This window comes from Mustela lutreola, chromosome 8, assembly GCF_030435805.1.
Source record: "Mustela lutreola isolate mMusLut2 chromosome 8, mMusLut2.pri, whole genome shotgun sequence".
Taxonomy (NCBI): Eukaryota; Metazoa; Chordata; class Mammalia; order Carnivora; family Mustelidae; genus Mustela; species Mustela lutreola.
This window is the reverse complement of record NC_081297.1, coordinates 140,730,676-140,758,504: the sequence shown is the minus strand read 5'-3', so window position 1 is coordinate 140,758,504 and position 27,829 is coordinate 140,730,676. Positions and strand designations below refer to the sequence as shown.

The 27,829-nt window shown below is 46.3% G+C and overlaps 1 protein-coding gene across 1 annotated transcript; it reads left to right on the top strand.

Moving 5' to 3' along the window:
* CIMIP4 (ciliary microtubule inner protein 4) lies at nt 1–27,829 on the top strand. Its single transcript, XM_059186873.1, has 7 exons — nt 1–117; nt 191–293; nt 4,893–4,952; nt 9,154–9,596; nt 11,639–11,783; nt 27,352–27,462; nt 27,663–27,829. The coding sequence occupies exons 3-7, from the start codon at nt 4,931–4,933 to the stop codon at nt 27,758–27,760; spliced, it is 819 nt and encodes a 272-aa protein (XP_059042856.1). The 5' UTR covers nt 1–117; nt 191–293; nt 4,893–4,930; the 3' UTR covers nt 27,761–27,829.

Genomic DNA, 27,829 nt, shown 5'->3' with positions numbered 1-27,829 from the left:
TAGCAACCACTCAGGGGTCTTAACTAGAGCTTCAGCAGTGTGGATCTGCACTCCTGGGCTGCAGCACACACCAGAGTGGTTCACGTGTTTTCTGACGTTATGAGATAGAGTGGAGAGGTGAGGCAGAGACCTGTGAGGTGGGTGGGGGTCTCCCAGGACCAGGGATTTCATCTTCCCTCTCTCCATTCAGGGCTGCTCGTGAGGGAAGAGTACCCAGAAGCAGCTGGACCTCCTCCCCCATTCTCCTTGACTGACATCTCTTGGGACCTTTCTCTCCAGACCAGAGACTGGCAGTGAGTCCGCCCTTCTGCTCAAGCCAGTACAGGCTGCTGGGGGCTGGGGGTAGCATTAGGGGCGATGGGACATAGCCATGGGCGCTGGGGATGGGGAATGGAGACAGGGAGCAGACAGCTCGAAGATGTCGGGCTTGGTTTTAGTGCCACCTGGCTGGGGTCCTATGTCTTTTCCGAGCCTCAGTTTCTCCATCTATGAAAGAGGGGGAGTTAATATTTTCTCCGAACACCTGAGTCCTTGGGAAGATAGACTCATCTACCAGATGTGAGAAGGTGTAACATATGAGCTATATCAGTTATCTCTTGCCATGTAACAAATCACTCCAAAACTTGGTGGCTTTAAGAACATTTTTAAAAGGCCTCTGCCTTCAGCTCAGGTCATGATCCCAGGGTCCTGGGATCAAGCCCCACATCAGGTGCTCCGCTTAGCAGGGAGTCTGCTTCCCCCTCTCTCTCTGCCTGTCTACTTGTGATCTCTATCTGTCAAATAAATAAAATCTTTAAAAATTTTTAATTAATTAATTAATTAGTTAATTTGGGGTGTGGGCAGAGGGAGAGGGAGAGAGAGAATCCCAAGCAGACTCCATGCTCAGTGGGAAGCCTGATGTGGGGCTCAATCTCACAACCCTGAGATCATGACCTGGTCCGAAAATCAAGAACCAAATGTCTAGCCTACAGAGCCACCCAAGTTCCCGTAAGTTGTTTTGTTTTGTTTTGTTTTGTTTTTTTTTAATCTCACAGTTTCTTTGGGTCAGAAATACAGATGCAGCTACAGTGGATCCCCTGTCTCAGGGTCTTTCACGGACTATAATCAAAGCGCAACTAGGGAAGGACCCCTTTCCAGACCATGCATATGCTAGGACTCCGTTCCTCATGGATTGTTGACCTGAGAGCCTCAGTTACCCAGGAGCTGTGGACCAGGAGCCTCCCTCAGATCCTGTATGTGGGCTTCTCCAGAGGGCAGCTCATGACATGGACCCTTCTTCTATCAGAGTGAGGGAGCCAAGGAGATCCTGAGAGAGTGTGAATGAGCCAGAGTCACAATCTCTATATTCGATCTTCATTGACCCTGGAAGCAGCATCCCATCACATATCCTGGTGGGTTAGAAGCCGAGTCAACAAGTCCAGTCCCCACTCAAGGGGAGGGATGATACAAAGGTGTGCATAGCAAGAACAGGATCCTTGTAAGCCATTTCAACTGCCATCTAGGTCCCCCCCCCCCCCCCAGGTCCCAATAATATACAGCCCTTCCATATGCCAAATACACTCATTTCCACCTGAGATCTTGAAAAGGTTCATTCCATTACAGCATCAGCTCTAAATCTACAATCTGGTTCTACAAATCAGGCTCTGGCAGGGATAAGACTCCTTGGGTGTGATTTCTTGAGCTCAGTCCCTCCCCAGCAGTAGATCTTATGAAACTAAGCTACCAGTTTTGAAACTAAGCTGCCTATTGTGAGCACACACAACACGAAATGGTGTGGCAGACCTGGGATAAAAATGATAGACACCCCTATTCAAAAATGAGGACGCTGGAGACACAAAGGAGTCACTGGCCCGTAGCAGTTTTGAAATCCAGCCAAGGAAATGTTGAACTTTTCCTGATTGGGTTTCAAGGCCTGGGAGTAATTCTCCATGGTTCTCAGCTCTGCCCTACAGGTACTGGTTTTCACTCCCTAACTATCCTTTTAAAAATAAATAATATAATATAATATAATATAATATAACAATATAATATATAAGTAAGTAGAATAAAATCACGTGTGTATGCTGAGTAATATGCTTCTACTGGTAGAATTTGAGAGTCCACTAGTCTCTCCCATTTTGTACTGTCTCTGCTCCCTTTGCTAGTGCTTTTGCCGATATGGTTTTCTCAATAACTGAAGCCTAAAGAGCTTGCCCCACTAGACAACAACCACGCTCCTCTCTCCTGGGGCTCCTGCAGAGAGACAGCACCCTTAAGCTTCCTAGGGGCACTATTACCCCACTGGGGGTCTGTCAGGTGCATCCTTATCTCTTTAAAGGGTCCTCTGTGAAGCATGAATAACATGCTTTTCCTCTTTATAAGCTCCCCCCCCCTTTTTAAAAAAAAAAGATTTTATTTATTTGAGAAAGAGAGAGGGAGGGCACAAGTTGGGAGAGGGAGGTGAGAGAGAAGCCGGCTCCCCACTGAGCAGGAAGCCTAACGTGGGGCTCGATCCCAGTGCCTGGGGGTCATGACCTGAATGGAAGGCAGATGCCCAACTGACTGAGCCACCCAGGTGCCCTATCTTCATAATCTTTTAACAAAAGGTGGTACAGTCACATCCTTGGCTACATTTTCCTAACAGTGCTCTGAAGCCATTTCTTAATGTTAGCATCTTCTGGCGCTTGGAGAAGATGAGAATTTCCAGAACTAGTAAGTCCTGCCTCTTTTATGTTTAATGGTCCTTCCTTCAATGCTTCTTTCTTCTCTAACATTTCACTACAAACAGGAAGAAACCAGGAGGCAACTTCCCTGCTTTGCTTGGAAAAACTCCTTTGCTAGATACCCATTAGTCATGGGTTCTGCTTTCCACATAACTGTCAATGACAGAGTCAAGGTCACATCTTCCTCCAGGTTCTAAGAACATGTTCCTCATGTCCTTCTGTGCTAGCTATGGCAGCATCCTCCAAGTCCAGATTTCTACTCATTATCTGTTTAAGGCAATTTAAGCCTTTTTTCTTCAAAATCCACCCACGCTCCAACCACTGCCCAGTTCCAAACAAACACCCGCATTTTTAGGTATTTGTCACAGCTGAAACCCATTCTTGGTCCCAAAATATATGTTAGTGAGCTACTGCTGCATGACAAAGCTATTGCTGCATGACAAAGCTTAGCAACTTCAAACTACATGCTTAAAAAAAGTACAAATCTGTTTTCTCCCAGTTTTAATGGGTCAGGATCCTGGGTGTAACCTGGCTGGGTCTTCTGGCTCAGGGTCCCCCTTGAGCTGTAATTAATATGTCAGCTGGGCTGTGTTCTCATATGAAGGCTCAACTGGGGAAGGATCCACTCCCATGCTCCCTTGCAGGGTAAGATTCATACAGTTCTTTGAGGACTATTGGACCGAGGGTCTCTGTTCCTCATGAGCTGTTGGCTTCTCCATGGGACAGTTCAAAACGTGGCAGCTGCTTCCACCAGGGCAAACAAGCCAAGAAGAGCCAGAGAAAGAGTGTGAATAAGACAGAAGCCACTAATCTAATCTCAAAGTGACATCCTCCCCCCCCCTTTTTTTTGTCATGTTCTTTTGATCAAAAACAAGCTGCTAAGTCCAGCCCACCCTCAGGGGGATGGGGTGGGGGTACTAATGCTGTGTAAGAATTGGGGGGGGGGTGGGATCACGGAGAGTCCTGTCAGAAGCTTCACAATCACATAGTTACCACTACACAATTATTAAGTGTCAACATTATTAGGGTGTTTTGCTTTGTGATTTTTCAAAAGAATAAAATTGATCCTTTTTTAAAAAGATTTTATTTATGTATTTGAAAGAGGCAGAGAGCACAAGTGGGAGGAGATTCAGAGGGAGAGGGGGAAGCAGACTCCCCACCAAGCAGGGAGGCTGACCTGGGGCTCCATCCCAGGACCCTGAGATTCTGACCTGATCCAAAGTTAGAGACTTAACTGATGGAGACACCCAATCATGCCTAAAATTGATCTGGTTCTTAGTCTGCTCTGAGCTTACCAGCAGACCAGCTTGCTGGGTGACCCAACAAAAGTCACTCACCCTCTCTGGGCCTTGGTTCCTTTATCCATAAAGTGAAGGGGTTGGATTAGTTGATCCCAAAGACCCCTTCCGGCTCTGACTTGCTACTTCTATGTTATCCTTATTCCAAATATACTTTCTGCTTAGGCCTAGGGACTAAGAATCCACTGTATGCGACACAACATTTCGCTTTTTCATATTACGAGATTCACAAAAATCTTAAGACACTGCAATAAAATCAGATATTTTGAATAAGAAGAAGGTTACTAGGAAAAGGAATACAAACCTGAATGCCCCAGGGGCTACTGGAGATGCCAGAACTGCTCTTCTTCAAAGGCCTATTTTGTGATGCGTAGACTGAGGTCCCAACAGCGTGGTTCCTGATCTCAGCTCTCCTATTGGCCAAGCTGGTTCCTTTCCCTGGAGCTTGAAAGACCAGCTCTTAGAATGGACACAGTCCTCCTTCCAGGGAGGCAAACAGCCACCAGGACAAGGGGCTTGGGACAAGGCCTCCCACAGCCAGATGCCTGATGGGGGATCCCAGGGAAGCGTTGGGTGGTGCAGAGCAGGGACAAGGTGGAAGGAAGAGGGTGCAGAGGCCAAGAGGAGCTCAGGGCCCCCAGGCTGTTCGAGAAAGTTCTTTGAGGCACTGGCATCGAAAGTGACCTGGGCTTTTCCAAGAGTGCAGAGTCTGCAGGCGTCCAGAAGGCAGGCCAGGGAGGATGGGGCATGGCAGCAGGGGGTCTTACTGAGTACCAGAGAGGACTGGAAACAGCTTGGAGGGCCCTCTGGTCAGGGGCTGGACAGATGGTCACAAGCCTCCCTGTAGACTGTGTGTCATCTGAGATGACCAAATGTGTTTCTTTGTCTACAGGGCTAAGCTTGGAATTACCTATCCCAGAGCAAGAGTCAATGGAGCTGGGCCACCGAGCAGGTAGGACAGGCTGACCAAGGACCAGAGCTTCTGGAAGGGTGCCATGTGGGCAGCAGGGAACAGGCCCTTCTCTTCCTCCCTCAGTCTCGCCTGGGCCTCTAGACCCACTGCGGGGCCCTGACTTCCTCTTCATTCTATTTGAAGACAGAAATCAAGGGGAGGGGAATAGTGCTGCCCACCCCCCGCCCCCATCCAGCCGGCGACTATGGCCCCAGTGTTGTGTCCCTCTGTGGGACTCAGAGGGGAAGTGTGCACTCAGAGGGCAGGGGTGAGGGAGAGCCCGGTGGGGGCTGGGGCTGGCTTCCGGGGGTGGAGGGTAGAAGGTGCATGTCAGTCTTGAGTGAGCCCGGCCCACCCAGGGAGTGGTGTGGCCCAAGGAGGGATGAAGGGAGTGTTCTGGGCACAGGGAACAGTGTGGGCAAAAGACTGGAAGTGAGATGTCTGGTGCTTTGGTGCAGCCTAGGGAATATGGCCAGAAGGCAGGAGAGGCAGCTGGGCCTGATCCCCGAGGTGGGGGCTCTGCTTTCAATGCAGGGGTGACTGGGTCAGGTCAGCTCTGACAGGGGCCCCACAGTGAGTGGCCATCCAGTGAGACTGGTGGGAAATGGCTGCTGGAAGCTGTCTCCAACAACCCAAGGACCCAGGCTTATTAAACCCTTGGATCCCAGCCCTCCCAAGGAGGTTCGGATGCAGGCGCCGGGAGGGGCACACGGACCTGCAAATGTAATGGGTGGGGGATTTGGCGGGGGGGATTCTGATTAAGGGCCAAGCCGGGAAAACTGACCACGGACCATTTGAACCTCACACTAGCAAGTGAAGCTAGATTCGCTTTGCCCTTTTTCCTGCAGAAGAGCTGGGGCAGAGCTGCAGTGAGGCTCCTGGGCCACCAGGCCACACTCATTCATTCAACAAACCCTGAGCTCCAAGAGGACAGGGGTTGGCCCTTTGGTTCCCTTTCATGTCCCCAGTGCTGGGCACAGCACCTGACGTAGGTGCTCCCACAGTGTGTGAATTGGGTCAGTATCAGCCTTCGAAGCCAGGACCCGGCCAGTGAAACGCTCATCTCCCCGCAGGGTGGGCAGGGGGAGCCGGGAATTCTGCTATAATGTGCTCATGGATGAGGCAGTCGGGAGCATGGCCTGGGGAAAACCCAGAGCTCTCTTGCTGGAGTCCTGAGCCTCACATCCTGTTGCACCCGGGGGGAGGCCCTTACTGTGCTGGGCCGCAAGGCCCCCGGAAGCAGGTGGAGGGACCATGGCGGAGCTGGCGGATGCTGAGTGTGTCAAGTGTGTTTCAAGCCTGCCCCCTCTCTACCCTCCCCATCCTGAAAGCCTCGGGTGTGCCCAGAGGCTCCTGTTTGCTTGGCTGCCTGCTTGCTGGGGCAGCACCAGGACTGGAAGGACAGGAGGCTTTTTGGTCAGCTGAACAGGTTTTTCCCTCTGCCTTTTGTGTCGATGACAAAGGAGGAAGAATGGAAGGGCATCTGATATCCCTGGTGGGGGAGAGCGAGGAGGCAGGCGGGCTTGGATATCAGCTTTCTCTGTCTCCAGGGCCCCTGGGAAGGGTTTTCTGCAGATCCCCACTGCCACTTGGTGACCGCAGTGCAGGGTCTGGTGAGAGGGAACTAAAACCTCCAAAGGCCAGCAAGACCTGCTGCTTTCTAGCAGACTGCTCTGAAAAGGCAACCTGGGGTAATCAGAATGCTCAGCAGCAGGACTGCTGCTGAGCCCTTCCTGTTTGAAAGGGAAGTCGGGTCCAGGTCCTTGTCTGCTGCAACAGGTTGATCCCCAAGGCCCAGTGGGACTTTTGTTTGTTTGTTTGTTTTTAAGATTTTATTTATTTATTTGCGAAAGAGAAAGAGAGAATGAGAGCACAAGCCAGGGGAAGGGCAGAGAAGCAGACTCCCCGCTGAGCAGGGAGCCCGACAGGGACTCCATCCCAGGACCCCGGGATCATGACCTCAGCCGAAGGCAGATGCCCAACTGAATGAGCCACCCGGGCACCTCAGTGGGACGCTTTTTAACAGCAAGTTACAAAGCAATCCATAGAATCCAATCTCATCTAGAAACAAAAGCAAAGCAAAACCACAAACCCTTCAAGAGGCCTGGAGGAACCATCTAGAACATTTTGGAGGGCAGCTCACCAAACGTGTTTAGAGCTGTCACCTGGGTTTGAAGATGGGGAAGCAGGGGGTGAGGCCAAGGCTGTGGTGGGGGTGGGAGTAGGGGATGGGGGCAGAGGAAAGGTTCCTCTTCTGTATTTCGCACAGAAAATACCAGAAAGAATAACCAAGGAAAAATTTATACACCACCCCCCCCACCCCCGCCCTGGGTATGATCACAAGTATCGTGTTACATAAATTGAGTCTCCTGAGGCTGGTTCTCAGATACATTGTTACTTATGGGATTTAGTTACCACAGAGAGAAAACCTTTCGGGTTAGACAAAGGGTCACCCACTGTCAGATGCCGCCTGATGTCAGAGGTGTGATCATGAAAAGAAATGGCGTCTTACCCTGTCGAGGCCGTGTTCCTCTGGGTCCGCCCCCCGCAACAGCCACCCCACCCCCCGCTCCCCAGCTGGCAGACGGATTCCACCTGCAGCTCCAACGCACAGGACTGTTTGGTGGGCGCTGAGGGGGATCCAGGATCCACTCACCCATGGACCCGTCTCAGTGAGACCGCCACCCGCCACCTCCCTTCCTGGAAGGGACATGAGGAGGTCTGTAGCCCACAGGGACGGAGAAAGGGAAAGTCCAGGATCGTGAGAGGGGCGTGGGGTCCTCGGCCAGGCCAGCCTGGGGTGGAGTCAGGGAGGACTTCCTGACAAGATGGCATTAGAAGGAGCTGAAGAGGGTAGGATTTTGGCTCATGGAGAAGGAAGGGTGTGCCCTCAGGTAGCAGAACCAGCCTGGGCAGACATGGGAGGTGGCCACACGGGTGGGGAGAAGGAACAGCCAGTTTGGTGGGAGCCAGGGATGGGTGAAGAGAGGGAGGAGGCCGACAGGCTGGGAGCAAGAACCCTCTGGGGCTGGGAGTCGGGGCCAGAAGGGGAGACCCGTGGAGGTGTGAGAGCGGGGAAGTGGCTGGGGTGACACCCCCTGAATAGTGACAGTAGCAGAGGGAAGTGGGGGCTGGGCGGCAGCTCTGAAGGCAGAGAAAGACCTGGCCATCCTGCTCCATGACTTGGCCAAAAGCCAAGATGCCCGTCTGCCAGCTCCCATGGCTGTGGTTTCCTTCAGTGGGTGGCTGGGGGGTTCAAAGAAGGGAAGGGAACGAATCAGATGGAGCTAGGTCCACTAAGGCTCAGAGACATCAAGGTCACACAGCTAGACCTCAAGGTTGCCACTCCTATTGTCTAAAACAATATGGGATGATCCCGTCTGCTGCGAGGCTTGGCAGACTGAACTAGCTTGTTCCTCTGTCTCTCCTGATTTCTCACCTGTGCTTCTGGATCCTGTGATTTCTCTCTGTCCCCGTCTCTTTGATGCAGACTGGCTGGGTCCGAGGACCCAGAGGGGTTCCTCCAGGACCAGCCAAGAGGGTCTTTGGCTTTGCACAGTATAGAAGTCAAGTGCAAGCCAAGAGGAAGTGAGAGCAGAGTTTACTGAAGACAGAAAGAGAGTGCGCAGATATGGAGTGTCTGGAAGACTCGGAAAGGAAAGGAGAGTGAGTCCCGTCTCTGCACAGGGCTTGGGGTTTGTACTGAGGACGGTGGTCCAATGCCTGTCTTCTTAGGCATCCAGGAACAAAGATGCATGTTTAGGTTTCCCCCTAAGTCATTTACACCTGGAGCCAGGGGTCTTGGTGAGTCAGTGGTCTTGGAAAATGTTCACATCACTCCTTACATACTATCTATTGTGCTGGAAGACTCAAAAAAAAAAAAAAACAAACAAACAAAACATTAAATCCTTGACCTTTGCGAGGGCGACATGCACTGTCTGTTCTGTAAGGCCCATCTGCGTGTGTGGGGCAGGGGAGTGGGGGGAGGGGGGAGGGGGGTCCAGGTCCTAGCAAGAGTAGAGGCAGCAAAAGGAGCAGAGGAAGCAGTTTCTCGTGGGGTCCCTTGTTTCCCTCACCTTCTTTTGCTGCTCTGGGGCTCTGGGGCTATCTCTTTCTCCTCCCCACCCCCATCACTGTCTCCCTTCCCACTCCGCATTGTGCACTTGTCTGTCTGCCTCCCTCCCTCTCTGCCCCTGTTCAGGTACAACCACTTTGCCCAGGGCCCATCTGAATAGCAAGGAAGACCAGCAGGACACGGAACCCTGGAGAGCTGCCCCCAGTCCTTTGGATACCTCCAAGTTCAAGTACCAGGCCCCAGTCTCCCCACAGCAGACCCTGCACCGGGAAGGCAGCTCCCTAAGGCAGGTCCACCCGGAGGAGGTCCGGACTCCACCCCCATCTGTCATCAGCAGCAGCCGCCTGTCCTCGGGGATGGACCCACAGCGTGGGTCCCCAAGGAGGGGAGGCTATAGACCCTCCTCGAGGGAGAGCAGGGCTTCCTTCCGAGAGGGGGCTCAGCCGAACCAGGGCCTGAAGGAAGGCCCCAACACAGGAGCCCAGGGCCCGAGAAGCAGCATCATTCCTGACAACATTCGTCACAAGTTTGGGAGCAACGTGGTGGATGACCTTGTCTCAGAGGAACAGGTATCTGTGCTGGCACAGGGGCTGGGAACAGAAGGAAGGTTATACATTGAGACTTACAGGGACCCCTCCCCACCCCTGCCAGGGAGCCTGCTCTTGAGCACAGAGCTCTACAATAGTATCATTAGAGAGGAGCATTGACTATGCCCTTGCTAGGTGCCAGGCAGAGCAAGTCTTCACAGAAAATGATTCATTTGATCTTCCCCATGAGGAAGGTATTATTAACACCATCCTATGGATAAGGAGCCCCAGGCTTAGAGGGGTTCAGTGAATTAAACCCATCCAGCTCTATGGGATAAGGATCCAAGCTGCGCCAACATATTCTGGGTGCCTGGCCCTTACTGACTTTCCAATTATAAGTCTGCTATTGGACTAGATGCTTTTTACTTGAGCAAGTCTCCTAAAGGAGATGCTGCTGACTAGGGATCAGAAGACTTGGGTTTGAATCCTGGCTCTGCCCCCTGGATGCTGGACGACTTTGGGTAATTCACTTCCCCTCTCTGGGATCTTGTCTCTATCTATGTAAATGAGGCCTTTGGACTAGATTAGGCTGACAAATCAATGGCATGCATATCCCAGCTTTCCAAGTCTGTGTGCATGGCAGACATCACTAGTCGATGCCAGCATCTTTCCCCCCACCAGATGAGTGATTCCACAGAGTTACTACTGATCACCTGAAAGTTGAGATAAAAATTCCTATTTCTGGTCAAATGCTAGGAGGTCTTCCTGTTCTGGCATTTTGAGACATTCTGTCAAATCATCATCTCAACCTCATAGTGACTATGTTTTACACTAGGCCAGGCTCAAGATAGAGCTTCTTTCTGAACATACAGTACAACAGAGGTTCAAAGAGGGGACGTGATCAGCTTGGGGTCACCCTGAGCAAGTGGAATTTCCAGGATCACAAAGACTGTGGGCAGGGTCCCCCTCGACTTTGTCATCTTAAGGTGTGGTGACCACACCCGCCTGCTAATTTGGGAGGCCACCATCCTGAATGTCCTGTCCTCCTTGGAAGAACTTATCCAAGTTTGAGCCTGGCTCTGTGGTCACAATCTCCTCCTGCTGTCTCAGCTTTGGCAGCTGTAATTTCTCTCTCTGGCCTGGGCTGTCCTGGGCTTGAATTGAGAGATCTGTTTTTTTCTTTATTTTATTTTATTTTTTTTTAATTTTATTTATTGATTTGACAGAGACACAGCAAGAGAGGAACACAAGCAGGGGGAGTGGGAGAGGGAGAAGCAGGCTTCCTGCTGAGCAGAGAGCCCGATGCAGGGCTCGATCCCAGGACCTGGGGATCATGCCCTGAGTCGAAGGCAGATGCTTAATGACTGAGCCACCCAGGTGCCCCGATATTTGTTTTTTCTATCTAGCTTTGACACATCACAGGTGTCCCTGAGCCAGTGACTATCAGAGCAGGAAGCTACTTCAAAGACCATCCAATTCTGCCCTCATCCCCATTTTACAAGTAGGGAAACTGAGGCCCAGAGAGGCCCAATGTTAGCTGCTGCATTATCGTAGAACTGGGACTTGAACCCTGGTTTCCTGGCTCCTAGGCCTGGGCTCAGTCACTCTGAGCCTCCCAGGTCCCTCGTTGGTACAGGAAGGAGTAGGCCCCAGTGAAATCTCAGGAGCCCAGAGCTGACTTGGGGGATGACTCAGTTCTAGAGGCAAGCGGGTCTCTGCGGTTCACCAGCTATGGCCACACGTGCATCCTGCCCCAAGGCCCAGCTTCCTCATTTATAAAATGGCAGGGATAATATTACCTTATGAGGACCTCTTCTGATAGGTATACAGTAGGCGCTCAAAGCAGGGAGGAGGTTCTATGATGGTTATCCTCCTCAGCGCCCGTGTGGGAGATGGGGTGGTATGAGGGGTGGAGGGTCTTCAGCTCTCCCAGCTCCCCAGCCCTGGGCCTGGCTCAAGGCTGCAGGGCAGGGGTGGGGTAGGGGGTGGTGAGGACGGGTGAGAGGGAGGAGGAGTTGGAGGGGAGATAGGGGGCTGATCCTGCTTCTCTATCCCTTGTCTCTTCTCCCTGGTTGGCTGTGCAGGCTCGAAGGGCCATCAGTGAGGTCTTTGAGGGCCAGCAGAGGGCAAACTCATGGCCCAGCAGGACCCAGAGTTCCGTGGAAATGACCTCCATCTTCTCAGACTACTATGACCTGGGCTACAACATGCGATCAAACCTGTTTCAAGGTCAGGCCAAAGGGCAGGAGTGGGGGCTGTCAGCACCTGTGGTCCCCAAACCACACGTTCCTAGACCCCTATGGGGTCTGAGACCCAGGACGCATTCCTGGTGATGGGGAACACTCATTGTGTGGCCACCAAGGGCACTCTCTGGGCCCTGTGCCTTGTGCCGGGAATGGTAGGCCCTGGGCAAATCCGTTCCCACTGTGCAGATGATCGATCCCAGCTGGCAGATGGCTCCTCACTCCCCAGGTACCTCTGGTGTCCTAGTCTGCCAGAGGGAGGCCCCAGGCACCCCTGAACTGGGTGCCACAGTCACAATATCAGTCTTCCTAGGTTCAAAGTGCAGCGCTCCTGCTTCCTGGGTGTGGCCTCGGGTAGGATCCTTCCCCTCTCAGGGCCTCAGTCACCTTCCTGGCACCGTGGGGACAGTAACTGTGGCCCTCACTGGGTCATTGACAGGACTCTGAAATGCCACTTGAGGGCACTTGGCTTGGGGTTTGAAACAAGCAGCCAGCAGGCCATTGTTTCGCCTTCCCGGAGCCATGCTGGCATGGCCTGGGGAGAAGGGAGGGTTGGAGCTTCGGACGTCAGTGTACAGTGTTTCCTGAGGGTCAGCCATCATCCTGTTTCTTCGGGGCTATTAGCTCCATTTCACGGGCTCATTGGAAACAGTTTGCTCAAGACCTCTAGGTACCAGGAAGTTTATCAGAGCTCAAATCCGGTTTTCTCCTGCCTCCGAAGCCCCAGAGTTTTTCCTCGGCTTCGGGTCACCTCCCCAGCAATGACCCTGTTCCCGTAGTGGTTTACTGGCCGGCTCAGCTGGAGGTCCACAGCCGGCTCCCAGGGACTTCTCTCGGCCCCCACGTTCAAGTCTCTCCTCATTGCCAAACATGACTTTCTTCTGGTCCCCTTCTTCCTTCCTTCCATCCCACAAGGCCCTCTCTCATGACCCCAGGGCCTGGCAGACCTCCTCACCGGGCTCAGATCCCCGTCACCCAAGGAACCAGACAGCCACGGGAAGCCTTTCTGGCTTTTTCTTTGAGCCTGGAGAAGGGGAGGTGCTGGAAAGGGAGAGAGAAGACAGCTCAGATTGTCTTTTGTTCTGGGCCTTGGGGTTCCTGCCTTCCACTGGCCTCCATAATAATCATCACCCGAGGGTGTGCACAGCTTCATACCCAAACATAAAAGAATTATCTAAAAGTCATCTGTGCACGTTTTGCCAATCTGAGAGAGACAACCTTGGCAGCTGGGCCCGGGGTGGTGCTAGAACCAGCGCAAACCGGCCTGCACCCACCTGCTTACAAGAACCCATTGTTAAATTTGCCCTGACGGATGGGTGTGGCATTGGCCACGGTAGCATTTATACCCGAGACATTGACAAGCACCATGAATTCGGGCTGCATTCGGCCTTAGCGTCGCTGGGCTTCACCCAGGTCTCCCTCTTGCTTCTACTCAACCCCTCAGCCTTGCCCTTGCTGATCCATGCTGTGGCTGAGCCAGAGAGGAAATCAGACCGGAGGTGGGCTCAGTGGGGGAGGTGGCAGAGAGTCTCCTTCCTTGGCGGGGTGGGGAAGCCAGGGGAGCGTCTCAAGTGGGAGAAGGGCCCTGTTGGTGAAAAGACCCCTTCTAGTTGCCGTAGGGTATAGCTGTGGGGGGGCTGGGGTAGAAATGGGGAGAACAGGGAGGAGTGGACTGCAAAAATGCAGGTGGGAGAGATGATGGTGGCTTGTCGAGGCAGGAAGGAGGGGGCTCTGCACAACTCTGGAGGCATCATCGCGCAATATGGCGGCCCAGGGAAGTAGCGGCGCAGTAGGATTCTGGGTATTTGTGTAAGCTGGAGGAGAGAATACGCTAGTAAATGGGTTTGGGGTGTATGAGAGAGGAATTAAGGCCGATTTCAAGGTTTTTGACCTGAAAGACGGGGAGGATGGAGTTGCTCTTTCCACTGTGAGAAGGTTCCAGGGAGAGTGGGTTGAAGAAATCCGATCCCACACTGAGTCATGAAGAGCATCTTTTATATAGTCTTCTGAAGGATTTAGTTTTGCTTTTCACATTTAAGCCTTTAATCCACCCGGAGTCGATTTCTGTTGTCAGTGAGAAGCAGGGATTCCTGTATAATTCCTCCTTTATGTGGATTACCGATGATCTCAGAAGCTTTTTTACTGGGTAGTTTCAGCCCTTCCCCCAGGGACCCACAGTGGGATCACTGGTATTCACCCAGTTCCCATGTGCGCAGGGGTCAGTTTCCAGGCTCTCCCTTCTGCCCATTGGCCGACTATTGTGCTTTTAGTGACCAAGTAGGAGAGGTGGTCTGGTATCTGGTTGGACAGATATCCACCCACCTGTCCACCGGCCACCACTGGCGAATGTTTGACTGTTTGAGGTCTCTGACTCTTCCATACAGATTTTATTTTTATTTTTTCTTTATTTGAGAGAAAGACAGAAAGAGGCAGACTTCCTGCTGGATGCTGGGCTGGGTCCAAGGACCCAGAGATCATGATCTGAAAAGAAGGCTGACGCTTACCTGACTGAGCCACCCAGGTGCCCCTTTTCCATAGATTTTAGAACTGCTTGTCAATATCTACCAAACAAAACAAAAACCCTGTAGAGATTTTAATTGGAAGTCTGTTGAATCTACAGCTCAAATGAGGGGCAATGATCGGTTTTATGATAAGGAATTTTCCAATCCACAAATATGATGGGTAGACCCACTAATTTAAATCTTCCTTCTGTAAATTACATTTTATCATTTTTTTTTCCTATAAGGACTATGCAGTTTTTCTTTGTTCGGTTTCTTTCTTTAATTTTTTGTCTAAATTTTAGTGAACATACAGTGAAATATTGGTGTCAGGAGTAGAATTCAGTGTATCGTCACTTACATACCCCAGCCAGTACAACAGCTCATCACAACAAGTACCCTCTTTAATACCCGTCACCCATCTGACTCATCCCCCACCCCCTCCCTCCACCAATCTTTAGTTTACTCTCTATCGTTGAGAGTCTCTTATGGTTTGTTTCCCCTCTCCTTCCCCCTGCTTCCCATGTGTTCATCTGTCTTGTTTCTTAAATTCCATACATGAATGAAATTACATGGTATCCATACATGGTTTCCATGCATGGAAATTACATGAAATTACATGGTCTTTCTCTTGACTGACTTATTTTGCTTAGCATCATACCCTCTAGCTCCATCCACATCACTGCAAATGGCAGGATTTCATTCTTTTTGGGCGGCTGAGTAATATTCCTTTATATATACACCACATCTTCCTGATCCATTCATCAGTCAATGGACATTTGGGCTCCCCCCATAATCTGGCTATTGATAGATTATGCTGCTATAAACATCAAGATGCATGTACCCCTTCAAATCTGTATTTTTTGCATTCTTTGGGTAAATACCTGGTAGTGCATTTGTTAGGTTGTAGGTTAGTTCTATTACTAGATTTTGAGGAACCTCCATACTGTTTTCCAGAGTGGCTGTACCAGTTTGCATTCCCACCAACAGTGTAAGAGGGTTCCCCTGTCTACACATCCCTGGCAACACCTGGTGTCTCTTGTATTGTTAATTTTAGCCACTCTGACATAGTAAGGTGATATCCCATCGTGGTTTTGACTAGTATTTCCCTGATGCTGACTGATGTTGAGCATCTTTTCATGTGTCTATTAGCCATCTGATGTCTTCTTTAGGAAAGTGTCTATTCATGTCTTCTGCCCATTTCTTAACTGGGTTATTTGTTTTTGGGGTGTTGAGTTTGATAAGTTCTTTATCGATTTAGGATACTAACCTTTTATTGGACATATCGTTTGGGAATATTTTCTCCCATTCTGTAGGCTGGCTTATAGTCTTGCTGATTATTTCCTCTATTGTGCAAAAACTTTTTATCTTGATGGAAGTCCCAGTAGTTCATTTTTGCTTTTGTTTCCATTGCCTCTGGTGATGTCGGTAAGAGGTTGCTACAGCTGAGGTCAAAGAGGTTGTTGCCTGAATTTTCTTCTAGAATTTTGATGGTTTTCAGTCTCACATTTAGGTCTTTCGTCCACTTAGAATTAATTTTTGTGTATAGTGTAAGTGAGTGGTCCAGTTTCATTCTTCTGCACGTTGCTGTCCAGGCTTCCCAACACCATCTGTTGAAGAGACTATTTTTTTTTCCACTGGACATTCTTTCCTGCTTTGTTGAAGGTTAGTTGACCATACAGTTTTGGGACCATTTCTGGGTTCTCTATTCTGTTCCATTGGTTCATGTGTTCGATTTTGTGCCAGTACCACACTGTCTTGATGACTACAGCTTTGTAATAGAGGTTGAGGTCCAGAATCGTGATGTTTTCAGTTTTATTTTTCTTTTTCAGAATTGTTTTAGCTATTCAAGGTCTTTTTTCATTCCATGTAAATTTTAAGATTGTTTGGTCTAGCTCTGTGAAAAATGGTGGTATTTTGATAGGGATTTCATTAAATGTGTAGATCGCTTTGGGTAGAATACATGTTTTAACAATGTTCTTCCAATCCATGAGCATGGAATGCTTTTCCATTTCTTTGTGCCCTCTTTAATTTCATAAGTGTTTTGTAGTTTTCAGAGTACAGATCTTTTAACTCTTTAGTTGGGTTTATTCCTAGGTATCTTATTGGTTTTGGTATAATTGCAAATGGGATCAATTCCTTGATTTCTTTTTCTGCTGCTTCATTACTGGTATATAGAAATGCAACAGATGTCAGTACATTGATTTTATATGCTGTGACTTTGCCGAATTCTTGAACTAGCTCTAGCAATTTTTTTGTGGACTCCTTTGGCTTTTCTAGAGTATCATGTTGTCTACAAATAGTGAAAGTTTGACTTCTTCCTTGCTGATTTGGATGTCTTCTATTTCTTTTTGTTGTCTGATTGCTGAAGCTAAGACTTCCAGTACTAGGTTAAATGGTAATGGTGGGAATGGATATCCTGTCTTGTTCCTGACTATAGGGGAAAGGCTCTCAGTTTTTTCTCATTGAGAATAATATTAACTTTGGGTCTTTTGTTTATGGCCTTTATGATGTTGAGGTATATGTTCCATCTATGCCTACTTTGTTGAGTTGTCAAGGGAGTTTTTAAAAAAATATTTATTTATTTGACAGACAGAGATCACAAGTAGGCAGAGAGGCAGACTGGGGGTGGTGGGAAGCAGACTCCCTGCTGAGCAGAGAGCCGGATGTGGGGCTTGATCTCAGGACACTAAGATAATGACCTGAGCTGAGGCAGAGGCTTAACTCATTGAGCCACCCAGGTTCCCCGAGTAGTTGAGGGTTTTTTATCAAGAATGGATGCTGTATTTTGTCAAATGCTTTTTCTGCACCTATTGACAGGATCGTATATTTCTTATCATTTTTATTTTATTAATGTGTATCTCGTTGATTGATTTGTGAATATTGAACCAACCCTGTAGCTCAGGAATAAATCCCACTTGATCATCATGAATAATTATTTTAATGTCCTGTTGAATTCGATTTGCTAGAATTTTACTGAGAGGTTTGCAGCCATGTTCATAAAGGATATTAGGCTGTGATTCTATTTTTAGTGGAGTCTGTCTAGTTTTGGAATCAAGATAATGCCGGCTTTGTAGAAGAGTTTGGAAGTTTTCCTTCCATTTCTATTTTTTGGAACAGTTTGAGAAGAAGAACTCTTCTTTAAATGTCTGGCAGAATTCCCCTGGGAAGCTATCTGGCCCAGGACTTTTGCCTGTTGGGAGATTTTTCATTACTGATTCAATTTCTTTGCTGGTATAGGTTTGTTCAAATTTTCTCCTTCTTGTTTCAGTTTTGGTAGTTTGGAAGTTTCTAAGAATTCATTCATTTTTTCCAGATTACCCAGTTTGTTGACATATAATTTTTCATAGTATTCTCTTGTAATTGTTCATATTTCTGGGGCATCAGTTGTGATCTTTCCTCTTTCATTCATAATTTTGTATTTGGGTACTTTCTATTTTCTTTTTGATGAGTCTGGCTAGGGGTTTATCAATTTTATTAAGTCTTTCAAAGAATCAGCTTCTAGTTTCATTGATCAGTTCTACTGTTTTGTTGTTTCTATACCCTTTATTTCTGCTCTAATCTCATCTTCTATTGATTTTAGGTTTTATTTGCTGCTCCTTTTCTAGTTCCCTTAGGTGTAAGGTTGTGTATTTGAGAAACTTCTTTCTCCTTCCTCTTCTTCCTCTTCCTCTTCCTCTTCCTCCCCTTCTTCTTCTTCTTCTTTTCTTTTTTTGAGACATTTCTTTCTTCTTGAGGAAGGCCTCTATTACAATATACTACCCTCTTAGGACTTCCTTTGCTGCACATCAAAGGTTTCAGACTGTCATGTTTTCATTTTCATGTGCTTCCATGTATTTTCTTTTTATTCTTTACTTTCCCAGTTAACACATTCATTCTTTAGTAGGATATTTTTTAACCTCCATGTATTTTAATTTTTTCTTGTGGTTGACTTCAAGTTTCATAGCATTGTCTAAAAATATGCGTAGTATGAACTCAATCTTTTTGTAGTTGTTGAGGGCGGATTTGTGACCCAGTATGAGATCTATTCTGGAGAATGTTCCATGTGCACTCAAAAAGAATGTGTGCTCTGCTGTTTTAGGATGAAATGTTCTGAATATATCTGTTAAGTCCATCTGGTCCAGTGTGTCATACCTTGTTAATTTCCTTGTTGATTTTCTGCTTAGATGATCTGTCCATTGTTGTAAGTGGGGCGTAAAGTCCCCTACTATTATTGCATGATTATCAATGAGTTTCTTTATGTTTATTATTAATTGATTTATATATTTGCTTTATATATTTATATATATGTTTATATATTTGATTTATATATTTGTTTATTATTAATTGATTTATATATATGCTCCCAAGTTTGGGGCATAAATATTTACAATTGTTACGTCTTCTTGATGGATAGACCCATTAACTATGATGTAACGCCCTTTTTTATCTCTTATTACAGTCTTTGTTTTAAAATCTAGTTTGTGGGGACCTGGATGGCTCAGTTGGTTAAGTGTCTGACTCTTGGTTTCAGTGCAAGTCATGATCTCAGGGTCATGAGATCAACCCCTGCATCAGGCTACACACTCAGTGTGGAGTCTGCTTAAGATTCTCTCCCTTCCTCCCACATATACTCGCTTTCTCTCTCTAAAATAAATTTAAAAAATAAAATCTAGTTTGTCTGATATAAGTGTGGCTACTCTGGCTTTCTTTTGATGTCCATTAGCGTGATGGATGGTTCTTCAAAGATTCACTTTCAATCTGCAGGTGTCTCTTTAAGTCCTAAATGAGTCCCTTGTAGGCAGCATATACATGGATCTTGTTTTTTTTACCCATTCTAATACTCTATGTCTTTTGATTGGAGCATTTAGTCCATTTACATTCAGAGCAACTATTGAAAGATATGAATTTAGTGCCATTGTGTTACCTGTTGGGTTGGTGTTTTTGGTGATGTTCCCTGGTTCTTTCTAGTCTTTGTTGCTTTTGGTTTTTTTTTCTCCATTCAAAGAGTCCCCCTTAAAATTTCTTGCAGGGTGGCTTAATGGTCACGAACTCCTTTAGTTTTTATTTGTCTGAAAAGCTCTTTTTCTCTCCTTCTGTTCCGAATGACAGCCTTGCTGGATAAAGAATTCTTGGCTGCATATCTTTCCCATTCAGCACTTTGAATATATCCTACCGCTACCTTCTGACCTGAGAAGTTTCTGTGGACAGATCTGTTATGAACTTGATCTGTCTTTCCTTGTAGGTTAAGGATTTTTTTTCCCCTAGCTGCTTTCAGGATTCCTCCCTTGTCTGTGTATTTTGTGAATTTGATTATGACATGCCTTGGAAGTGGCCAACTTTTGTTGAATTTAATGGGAGTTCTCTGTGCTTCTTGGATTTTAATATCTGTGTCCATCCCTTGATTAGGAAAGTTTTCAACTCTAATTTGTTAGAATAAACCTTCTGCCCCTTTTTCTCTCTCTCCATCTTCTGCAACTCTTATGATATAAATGTTATTACGTTTTAATAAGTCACTGAGTTCCCTAAGTCTGACTTTGTGGTCCATTACCTTTCTTTTCCTCTTCTTTTCAGCTTCATTATTTTCCATAATTTCATCTTCTATATCACTGACTCATTTGTCTGACTCATTCATCTGCTTCATCCATCCTCGTTTTTATGGCATCCATAAAATGCATCTCGGTTATAGCATTTTTAATTTCAGCCTGACTGTATTTTAGTTCCTTTATCTCTGCAGTAGGGATTCTCCAGTGTCTTCTACAATTTTTTCAAGCCTGACTAATATCCTTATAATCATTGTTTTAAATTCTGGTTCAGGCATCTTACTTATATCTGCATTAAATCCCTGGCCATGAGTACTACTTCCTATTCTTTTTTCAAGGGGGTTAATTTCTCCATCTTGTCATTTTGTCCAGAAAAGAAAAGGAGAAAAAACAAACAAACAAACAAACAAACAACAAAACAAAAAAGCAAAAAACCCCCTAGATCCTAGGTGTTTTGGTCTGCTTGTTAAAAGATCTAGATCCAAAAGTAAATAAAATAAAATCACTAACAATTTTAAAAAATAATAAAATTTAAAAAGCAATTGAAAAAATAAGGAAGCAAATGAAAAAATAGTAATAAAAAACAAAGAATAAAAATTAAAAGGCAGCTAGATCCTCTTTCCCCTAGAGCTGAAGCTTTGCAGCCGCCATCAGCAGTTGACTTGGTGCCAACGAGTTGTTTGTGCTTGTCTTCTGTGGGAGGGGCCCGCTGACTCTCAGGCTTGTTTGGGAGGAAGTGCGACTCCGGAGCCCAGGGCTCAATGTAAACAGTTCCAGTCTTCACCAGGAGGCGCTGTTTGACTCCCTGAAGGCTTCGAGCCCTCAAGGTGGGATGGGATGAACATGTCCCCCAGGTTGCTAGTCCCCGAGCTGAAACTTTGCACGCCCGTCCTTCACGGAGCCCTCACCGAAGAGCGGTCAATCACTCTTGGCTCCCCAGTTTCCATCAGAACTCTGTGTTCATCCTGCTTCTGTCTGAGCTGTTTCATGTCAGGCAAGAGATGGGTTTCCCCAGGGGCCGGTCCTCATGGGCCTTTGCCATCTGCTGACCCATCCCAGGAAAGCCGTTGCAGGACCCCACAGCGCTGCAACTTTATGGCAACGTGGAGCGGAAGGGCAGAGCCTAGACTGCTGCTCCCTGGTTTCCTGCTCCTGTGCCCGGGATCATTACAGCGCTTAGGCAAGGCTCATTCTTCCTGTGACCCCAGGGATCCCCAGACCACCCTGTCACTGCTGGGACTCTGCCCCACAACACCGCCTGAGCCCCTTTAAGCCAGGCACGTCCCCCACGGTAGCGGACTTCTCAAAGTTCTGATTTTAAAAAATCTAGATTTTAAAAGATTAGGCTTATACTACTGATAATACTTTGTGGTAGCCTCGTTGGGGGGTCGGGGGACGGGCTCCCAGCCCACGGCAGTCTTCAGCTTGTCTCCTCCCAGCCAACTCTCCTCCTTCCAAAGCGCGGTCGCTTTTCTACTTGTAGACTTGCAGTTTCTGTTCTCAGACTTCTGATTGACTTCTCCCGTGCTCGGAATGATTGGGTGACCATCGAGCAGTGTTGGAGGGAGGAGCTAAGCTTAGGGTCCCCCTACTCTCCAGCGGTCTTAAACTCCTATGTTAGTTTTTTGTGGTTTTTGTTTGTTTGTTTTGTTTTTTGTTTTGCTTTTGCTGCTTCTTACAAATGGTGTATTTTTAAAAATGACATTTTAATGATTTTTTTCCTTTGATCTGTTGATGTGGTAAATTTATATTAGCCAATTTTCTAATAAAACCAAATTTATCAACCTGCATTTAAACAAGTGTAGATGCATTCTCTTTTTAAATTGTGAAAACTGTTGGGGTACCTGGTAGTGCAAGTGCCTTTGGTTCTTGGTTTCAGCTCAGGTCATCAGCTCAGGGTCACGAGATCGAGCCCCATGTGAAGCTCCACGCTCAGTGCAGAGTCTGCTTGAGATTTTCTCTCCCTCTCCCTCTTCTCCTCCCAGTCGTGCTCACTCTCTCTCTAAAATAAATAAAAATCTTAAAAAATCTTTAAAAAATTAATTGTGAAAACTATCATCCATGTAGAAGAGTATGTATAATTTATGTGTGCAGTTTATTTATTTTTTTAAAGGATTTACTTATTTTGAGAGCATGCATGCACAAGTGCAGGGAGGGGCAGAAGGAGAGCGAGGGAGAGAATCTCAAGCAGACTCCCCACTGAGCTTGGAGCCCCAAGTGGGATTCGATCTCATGACCTGAGCCAAAGTCAAGAGTTGGATGCTCAACCGACTGAGCCACCCAGGTACCCCAACTATGTGTGCTATTTACAGCATGATAGTAATAGCTCCCTCTCCTGCCACCTGTCAGGTTTAGGTCAGATTTCACAGCCCCTTGAGCACAGTCCCTTGCGCACTTCTCCTGCTGCAATATCTGCCTTTTGCTAACAGTTCCTCTGCTTGTCTTTATAGTGGGACCCCTACATGTGAGCCCCTAAGCAATGTTAAATAGACCAATCTGGATGGACCTCACAGAGAAGGTGACATTTGAGTGAAGACCTATAGGAGGGGAGCAGGTCAGCCAATGGATTGCTGGGGAAGAGTGGTCAGGCAGAGGGACCATGACCATGCTGGGTACACTGGCTCTTCCTGGGAGCCATTGTAGAATTTTATACGTTTCAAAGGATCCATCTGGCTGTTATATTGTGAGCTTGGACAGAAGAACACAGTGGGCATGATTAGTAGCAGGGAGATCAGATGAAGGTAGGATTTTCATGTAAATGGCTCCAGGCTGGTCCTCTCTCCACCAGTCCACACCTGGGCTTTGGAACACCTTTGTACTTTGTAGAAGGAGGGCTGGCCTGTGCATTCTCTCTGCCCTGCCATCTTGGGCCAGTGCCTTTTGCTCCAAGTCTGGGCACCCACCCAAAATCTTGGGCTCTACATCAAGCTCCTAGGTAACCCTACTGTGGAGCCTCTAATTCGATTTAACATAAGAGGTGGGTCCCATCTTGGCTGGGACAATGGGGGAGGAGCAATGACTCAGCCAAAGAAGTCCTCTTAGAAATATTCTAGCCAGTTTCCCAAATCAGAACATCTCATACTCAATGCTGGTGAATCCTTCATCAGATTTTTAGAAGCCTACTTGGAATTTCCATGGAGAAATCTAGAGGAGTGGGCTTCACAGCTTGCTTTCTGATCTCTGTTATGCTTGGGTTTTCACTCCAAGTTCCTTTTGTTTTCTTTTTTCTTTCCTTATTTAAATTCTAGTTAGTTAACATATAGTATAGTATTAGTTTCAAAGGTAAAATTTAGTGATTCATCAGTTGCGTAGAATACCAAGTGCTCATCATATCATGTGCCCTCCTGAATGCTCATCACCCGGTTACCCCATCACCATCCCCCTTCCTTCCAGCAACCCTCAGTTTGTTTCCTAGAGTTCGGCATCGATTATGGTTTGTCTTCCTCTCAATTTTCATCTTATTTTATTTTTCCTTCCCTTCCCTGGTATTCATCCGTTTGGTTCTTACATTCCACATATGAATGAAATCATATGGTATTTGTTTTTCTCTGACTTATTTCACTTAGCATACTACCCTCTAAGTCCATCCACGTCATTGCAAATGGCAATATTTCATCCTTTTTGATGGCTGAGTAATACTCCCTTGGATAAACACCTTTTAAAAAAAGATTTTATTTTATTTTATTTTAATTTTATTTATTTATTTGACAGAGAGAGAGATCACAAGTAGACTGAGAGGCAGGCAGAGAGAGAGGAAGGCAGAGAGAGAGGAAGGGAAGTAGGCTCCCCGCTGAGCAGAGAGCCCGATGCAGGGCTTGATCCCAGGACCCAGGGATCACGACCTGAGCTGAAGGCAGAGGCTTAACCCACCGAGCCACCCAGGTGCCCCTAAAGATTTTATTTTTAAGTAATGTCTACACCCAACATGGGGCTCGAACTCACAACCCAGAGATCAAGAATCCCTCATTCTACTGACTGAGCCAGCCATGTGCCCCCTCAGTCTAAATTTCTTTCCTCCTTCCTTCCTTCTTTTCTTCCTTCTTTTTCTTTCTTTCTTTCTTTCTTTCTAAGATTTTATTTGAGAGAGAGAGCAAGCACAAGCAGGGGGAGGGGCAGAGGAAGAAGCAGACTACCTGCCAAGTGTGGAGCCTAACACAGGGCATGATCTCAGGACCCTGGCATCATGACCTGAGCCGAAGTCAAATGTTTAACCAACTGAGCTATGCAGGTGCCCCTCAAATTTCTAACTTAACATTCTGTCATCTAAGTATTGAAAGCCATAAATGCCAAACAATGGAAATTTCTCTAAAACGGTGGATTTCTAGCTGGATGGTGTTTGCATTAGTGAAAGTGGCTTGTCATGCTTCTCTCCTTTGAAATTGCTAGAGACTTGCTTTATAGCTCAGCGGACAATTTTTGTAGATATTCAATATGTATTTGAAAATAATCTATTGCATTTGGAGTTCCATGTTTGTCTAATAGAGAAGGCTTGTTAAATATTTCTATGCACTGAGGTTATGGACATTGGGGAGGGTATGTGTTATGGTGAGTGCTGTGAAATGTGTAAACCTGGCAATTCACAGACCTGTACCCCTGGGGCTAATAATACAATTAAAAAAAAAAAAAGTATTCCTATGCATGTCTTCTAAGGCCTTGTTAATTTCCTTTGCTTGATCTATTAATTACTAAAGATGTATCTTTAGATCTTTCCCGATGACAGCAGCTTTGTCAATTTCTCCTTATAGCTCTGGCAATTTTGCTTTATCTATTTTAAGCCATTTACATTTAATAAGATTATTCTAATGCAGCAAGTTCAGAACTATTACATCACCTGAATGAATTATGGTAGTTTTTATTTATCTCATATTTTTATCTCACAATGCCTTTGCCTTACAGTCTATTTGCCTGATATCAACAAAACGTGACCAGAGTGCTTTTGGTCAGTATGGGCTTGGCATATCTTTTTCTGTACTTCCATGTTTATCCTTTCTCTGTGTCCTTTTGTTTTAAGTTTGTTTTACATACTGTATATTTAGAAAATATCTTCTGTAGCCTGATCGTGTGCTTTTCATCAATGGGGATTAGTCTATTTATATTTACACTAATCCCCCAATACATTTGGAATTACTTCTATGACTTTATTTTGTTTTCTGTTGGTGCTGCTTTTTTTCCTCCTTCCTTGTTTTGCATTTGAGTGAAGTTTCTTTTTTTCTTTCTTTCTTTCTTTTTTTTTTTTTTCCAATTTGTGTCTTTAATCTCTCTAATTTTTAGTGGTTACCTTTGACATTTTTACACGCATAGCTAATACATTCTAAAGTTGAACAAGATATTTAGGCTTTCCTGAATAATGTGAGGACACTTACAAGCTTCAGCTTTATTCTTTCTGCCACCATCTCAGCTTACATGTTATTATTTTACAGAATTTTAATTCTACAGCAGCAAAGTAATTTAAGCTGTGGATTCTGGGTACACAGGGTCTGGCTTTGGGCCCTCAATCTTTCACTTACCAGCTGTGTGACTTTAGACAAGTAACTCAACTTTTCTGTGTTTCCATGACTTCAACAGTAAGAGGGGGATAATAATCATACTTCTCAGGGTTATTGAGAAGTTCCCATGAGCAAGTTCTATCAGGCTCTGAGAATGTGCTTGGTGCACTGTAAATCTTCAAAGATGGTTAGAGATCATCGTCATTATTTTGCCCCATAACTTATAACCCACGTGTATTATGTATAATTTCTGTATATAGATATGTATTGATATAAATATACATCAAGGTATGGCCACTTTAAAGATTTCTTTGTTTCTGGTATTTTAAGTTTTACTTGGATGTACCTAGCTAAATAATTCTTTTTACATATGCTGATTGGGAAGCTGATTCTTGAATCTGAGAATTCATATATTACACCAATTCTGGAAAAATTCCCACTATGATTATTGTTTCAAATGCCGCCTCTCTGGTTTCTCCCGTCTCACCTTCAGAACTCCACTTACACATGTATCAGAACTTCATCTTAGCGTTTTCATATTTTCTCCATTTTTTCCCTCCTCTGTGCTGCATTTTGGTTAATCTCTTCTTTTTTTTTTTTTTCTTAAGCAGGCTCCATGCCTAGTGTGGAGCCCAGTGAAGGCCTTGAACTCATGACCCTGAGATCAAGACCTGAGCTGAGATCAAGAGCTGGATGTTTAATCAGCCACCCAGGTGTTCCCGCCGGAACCCCCAGCTAGTTACTTTAGCTATATCTTCCATTTGACCACCTTTTTCTTAGTTGCACCTAATCTGCTATTTTCCTTGTCCCCTAAATTTGCTTTTAAACATTCCGATGCCAATTTACAAACTTAAAAGAAGAGAGAATAATTTAATGACCATTATGTTGCATTTGTAACCCAACTTCAGCAATGGCCAGTCTTATTCTATCTTTTCTCCCATCCACCCACCTGCCCACCCCTCCTTATTTCAAAGTAAATCCCAGACCCCTTATCATCCATTGAACTTATTTTCCGATTATTATAGGTTTTGTTTCAGAAATCCCATTTACTTTTACTAATTTGTTCTTTCTGGGTAATTTCTTCTTCTTCTTCTTCTTTAAGATTTTATTTATTTACTTGACAGAGATCACAAGTAGCAGAGAGGCAGGCAGAGGGAGAGAGGGAGAAGCAGGCTCCATGTTGAGCAGAGAGCCCGATGCAGGACTCAATCTCAGGACCCTGAGACCATGACCTGAGCCAAAGGCAGAGGCTTAACCCACTGAGCCACCCAGGCGCCCCTGGGTAACTTCTTATTCTTTATTGATACTTTTATTCTCTCTTTCGTGACTTAAAACACTAAATACACTTATATTCCATAACTGATCATTTGAATCCTTGCTGTCTTTTGGGATTTGGTTCTCTGATATTTCTGCTGACTCTTGACCTTGATAACTTATTTCTTTGTGTGTGTATTTTAACTGTACACATAGAAATGCATTTTCTTTGAATTTAAATTTTAGTTAACATACAATGCAATATAGAAATAAATTTTCTTTTTTTAAAAAAGATTTTATTTATTTAATTGAGAGAGAGAGAGACAGAGATAGCGAGAGAGCATGAGCAGGCAGGTTTTCCGCTAAGCAGGGAACCCAACGTGGAGCTTAATCCCAGGACCCTGAGATCATGACCTGAGTCGAAGGCAGACTCTTAACTGACAGAGCTACCCAGGTGTACCTAGAAATAAATTTTCTGAAAATAAAAGATATTATTTGTTCTGGGCCAGGTGCTCCAGCAAATTTCCAGCCATGTAATCTTCCCAATCTTACAAGAAAATTTTATTCCTTTGAATAGATGAAGAGACCAAAGCTTTGAGAGGTTAAATACTTGCCTGAGGCCACACTGTTTACAAATGCCAGAGCTGGTGTTTGAACCCAGGCCTGCCTCTCCACAGCCCTGCCCTCCTACATGCCACCATCCCTCGGGGAAACTGACACCCAGGTATGAATCCTTGAGTGTCTGACCTCCGTTGACTTGGGGCTTCTGGGGATTTCTTCATGGGGTTCCACAGGGGCCCCCGAGGAGACGAAGAGCCTCATGAAGGCCTCCTACACCCCTGAGGTGATTGAGAAATCAGTGAGGGACATAGAGCACTGGCATGGCAGGAAGACGGATGATCTAGGTACGTGGTGGTGCTGGGCTGTGGGAGGTGGGTGCTCCCCTACCCAGGCTGAATGTGTTGGCCCCAAGGTGCAGAGAGAAACCAGAGCAGCAGGTAGAGCTCTGGGCTGGGCCTGGGAGAGACATGGGTCACCACTGGGAACCAGACACTCCAGAAGTCCACTGGGTAATCTAGGATGGCTCCTTCCCTGCTCTCTGCAGGACGGTGGCACCAGAAAAACGCGATGAATATGAACTTACAGAAAGCACTGGATGAGAAATTTGGAGAAAAGAGCAAAAGCAGGAGCTCGAAGTCCTAGATACGACTGGGAAGAGTCGCCCTCCGCTCAGAGCGAGCACCAATAATAAAAACACACATCTGAATGTTA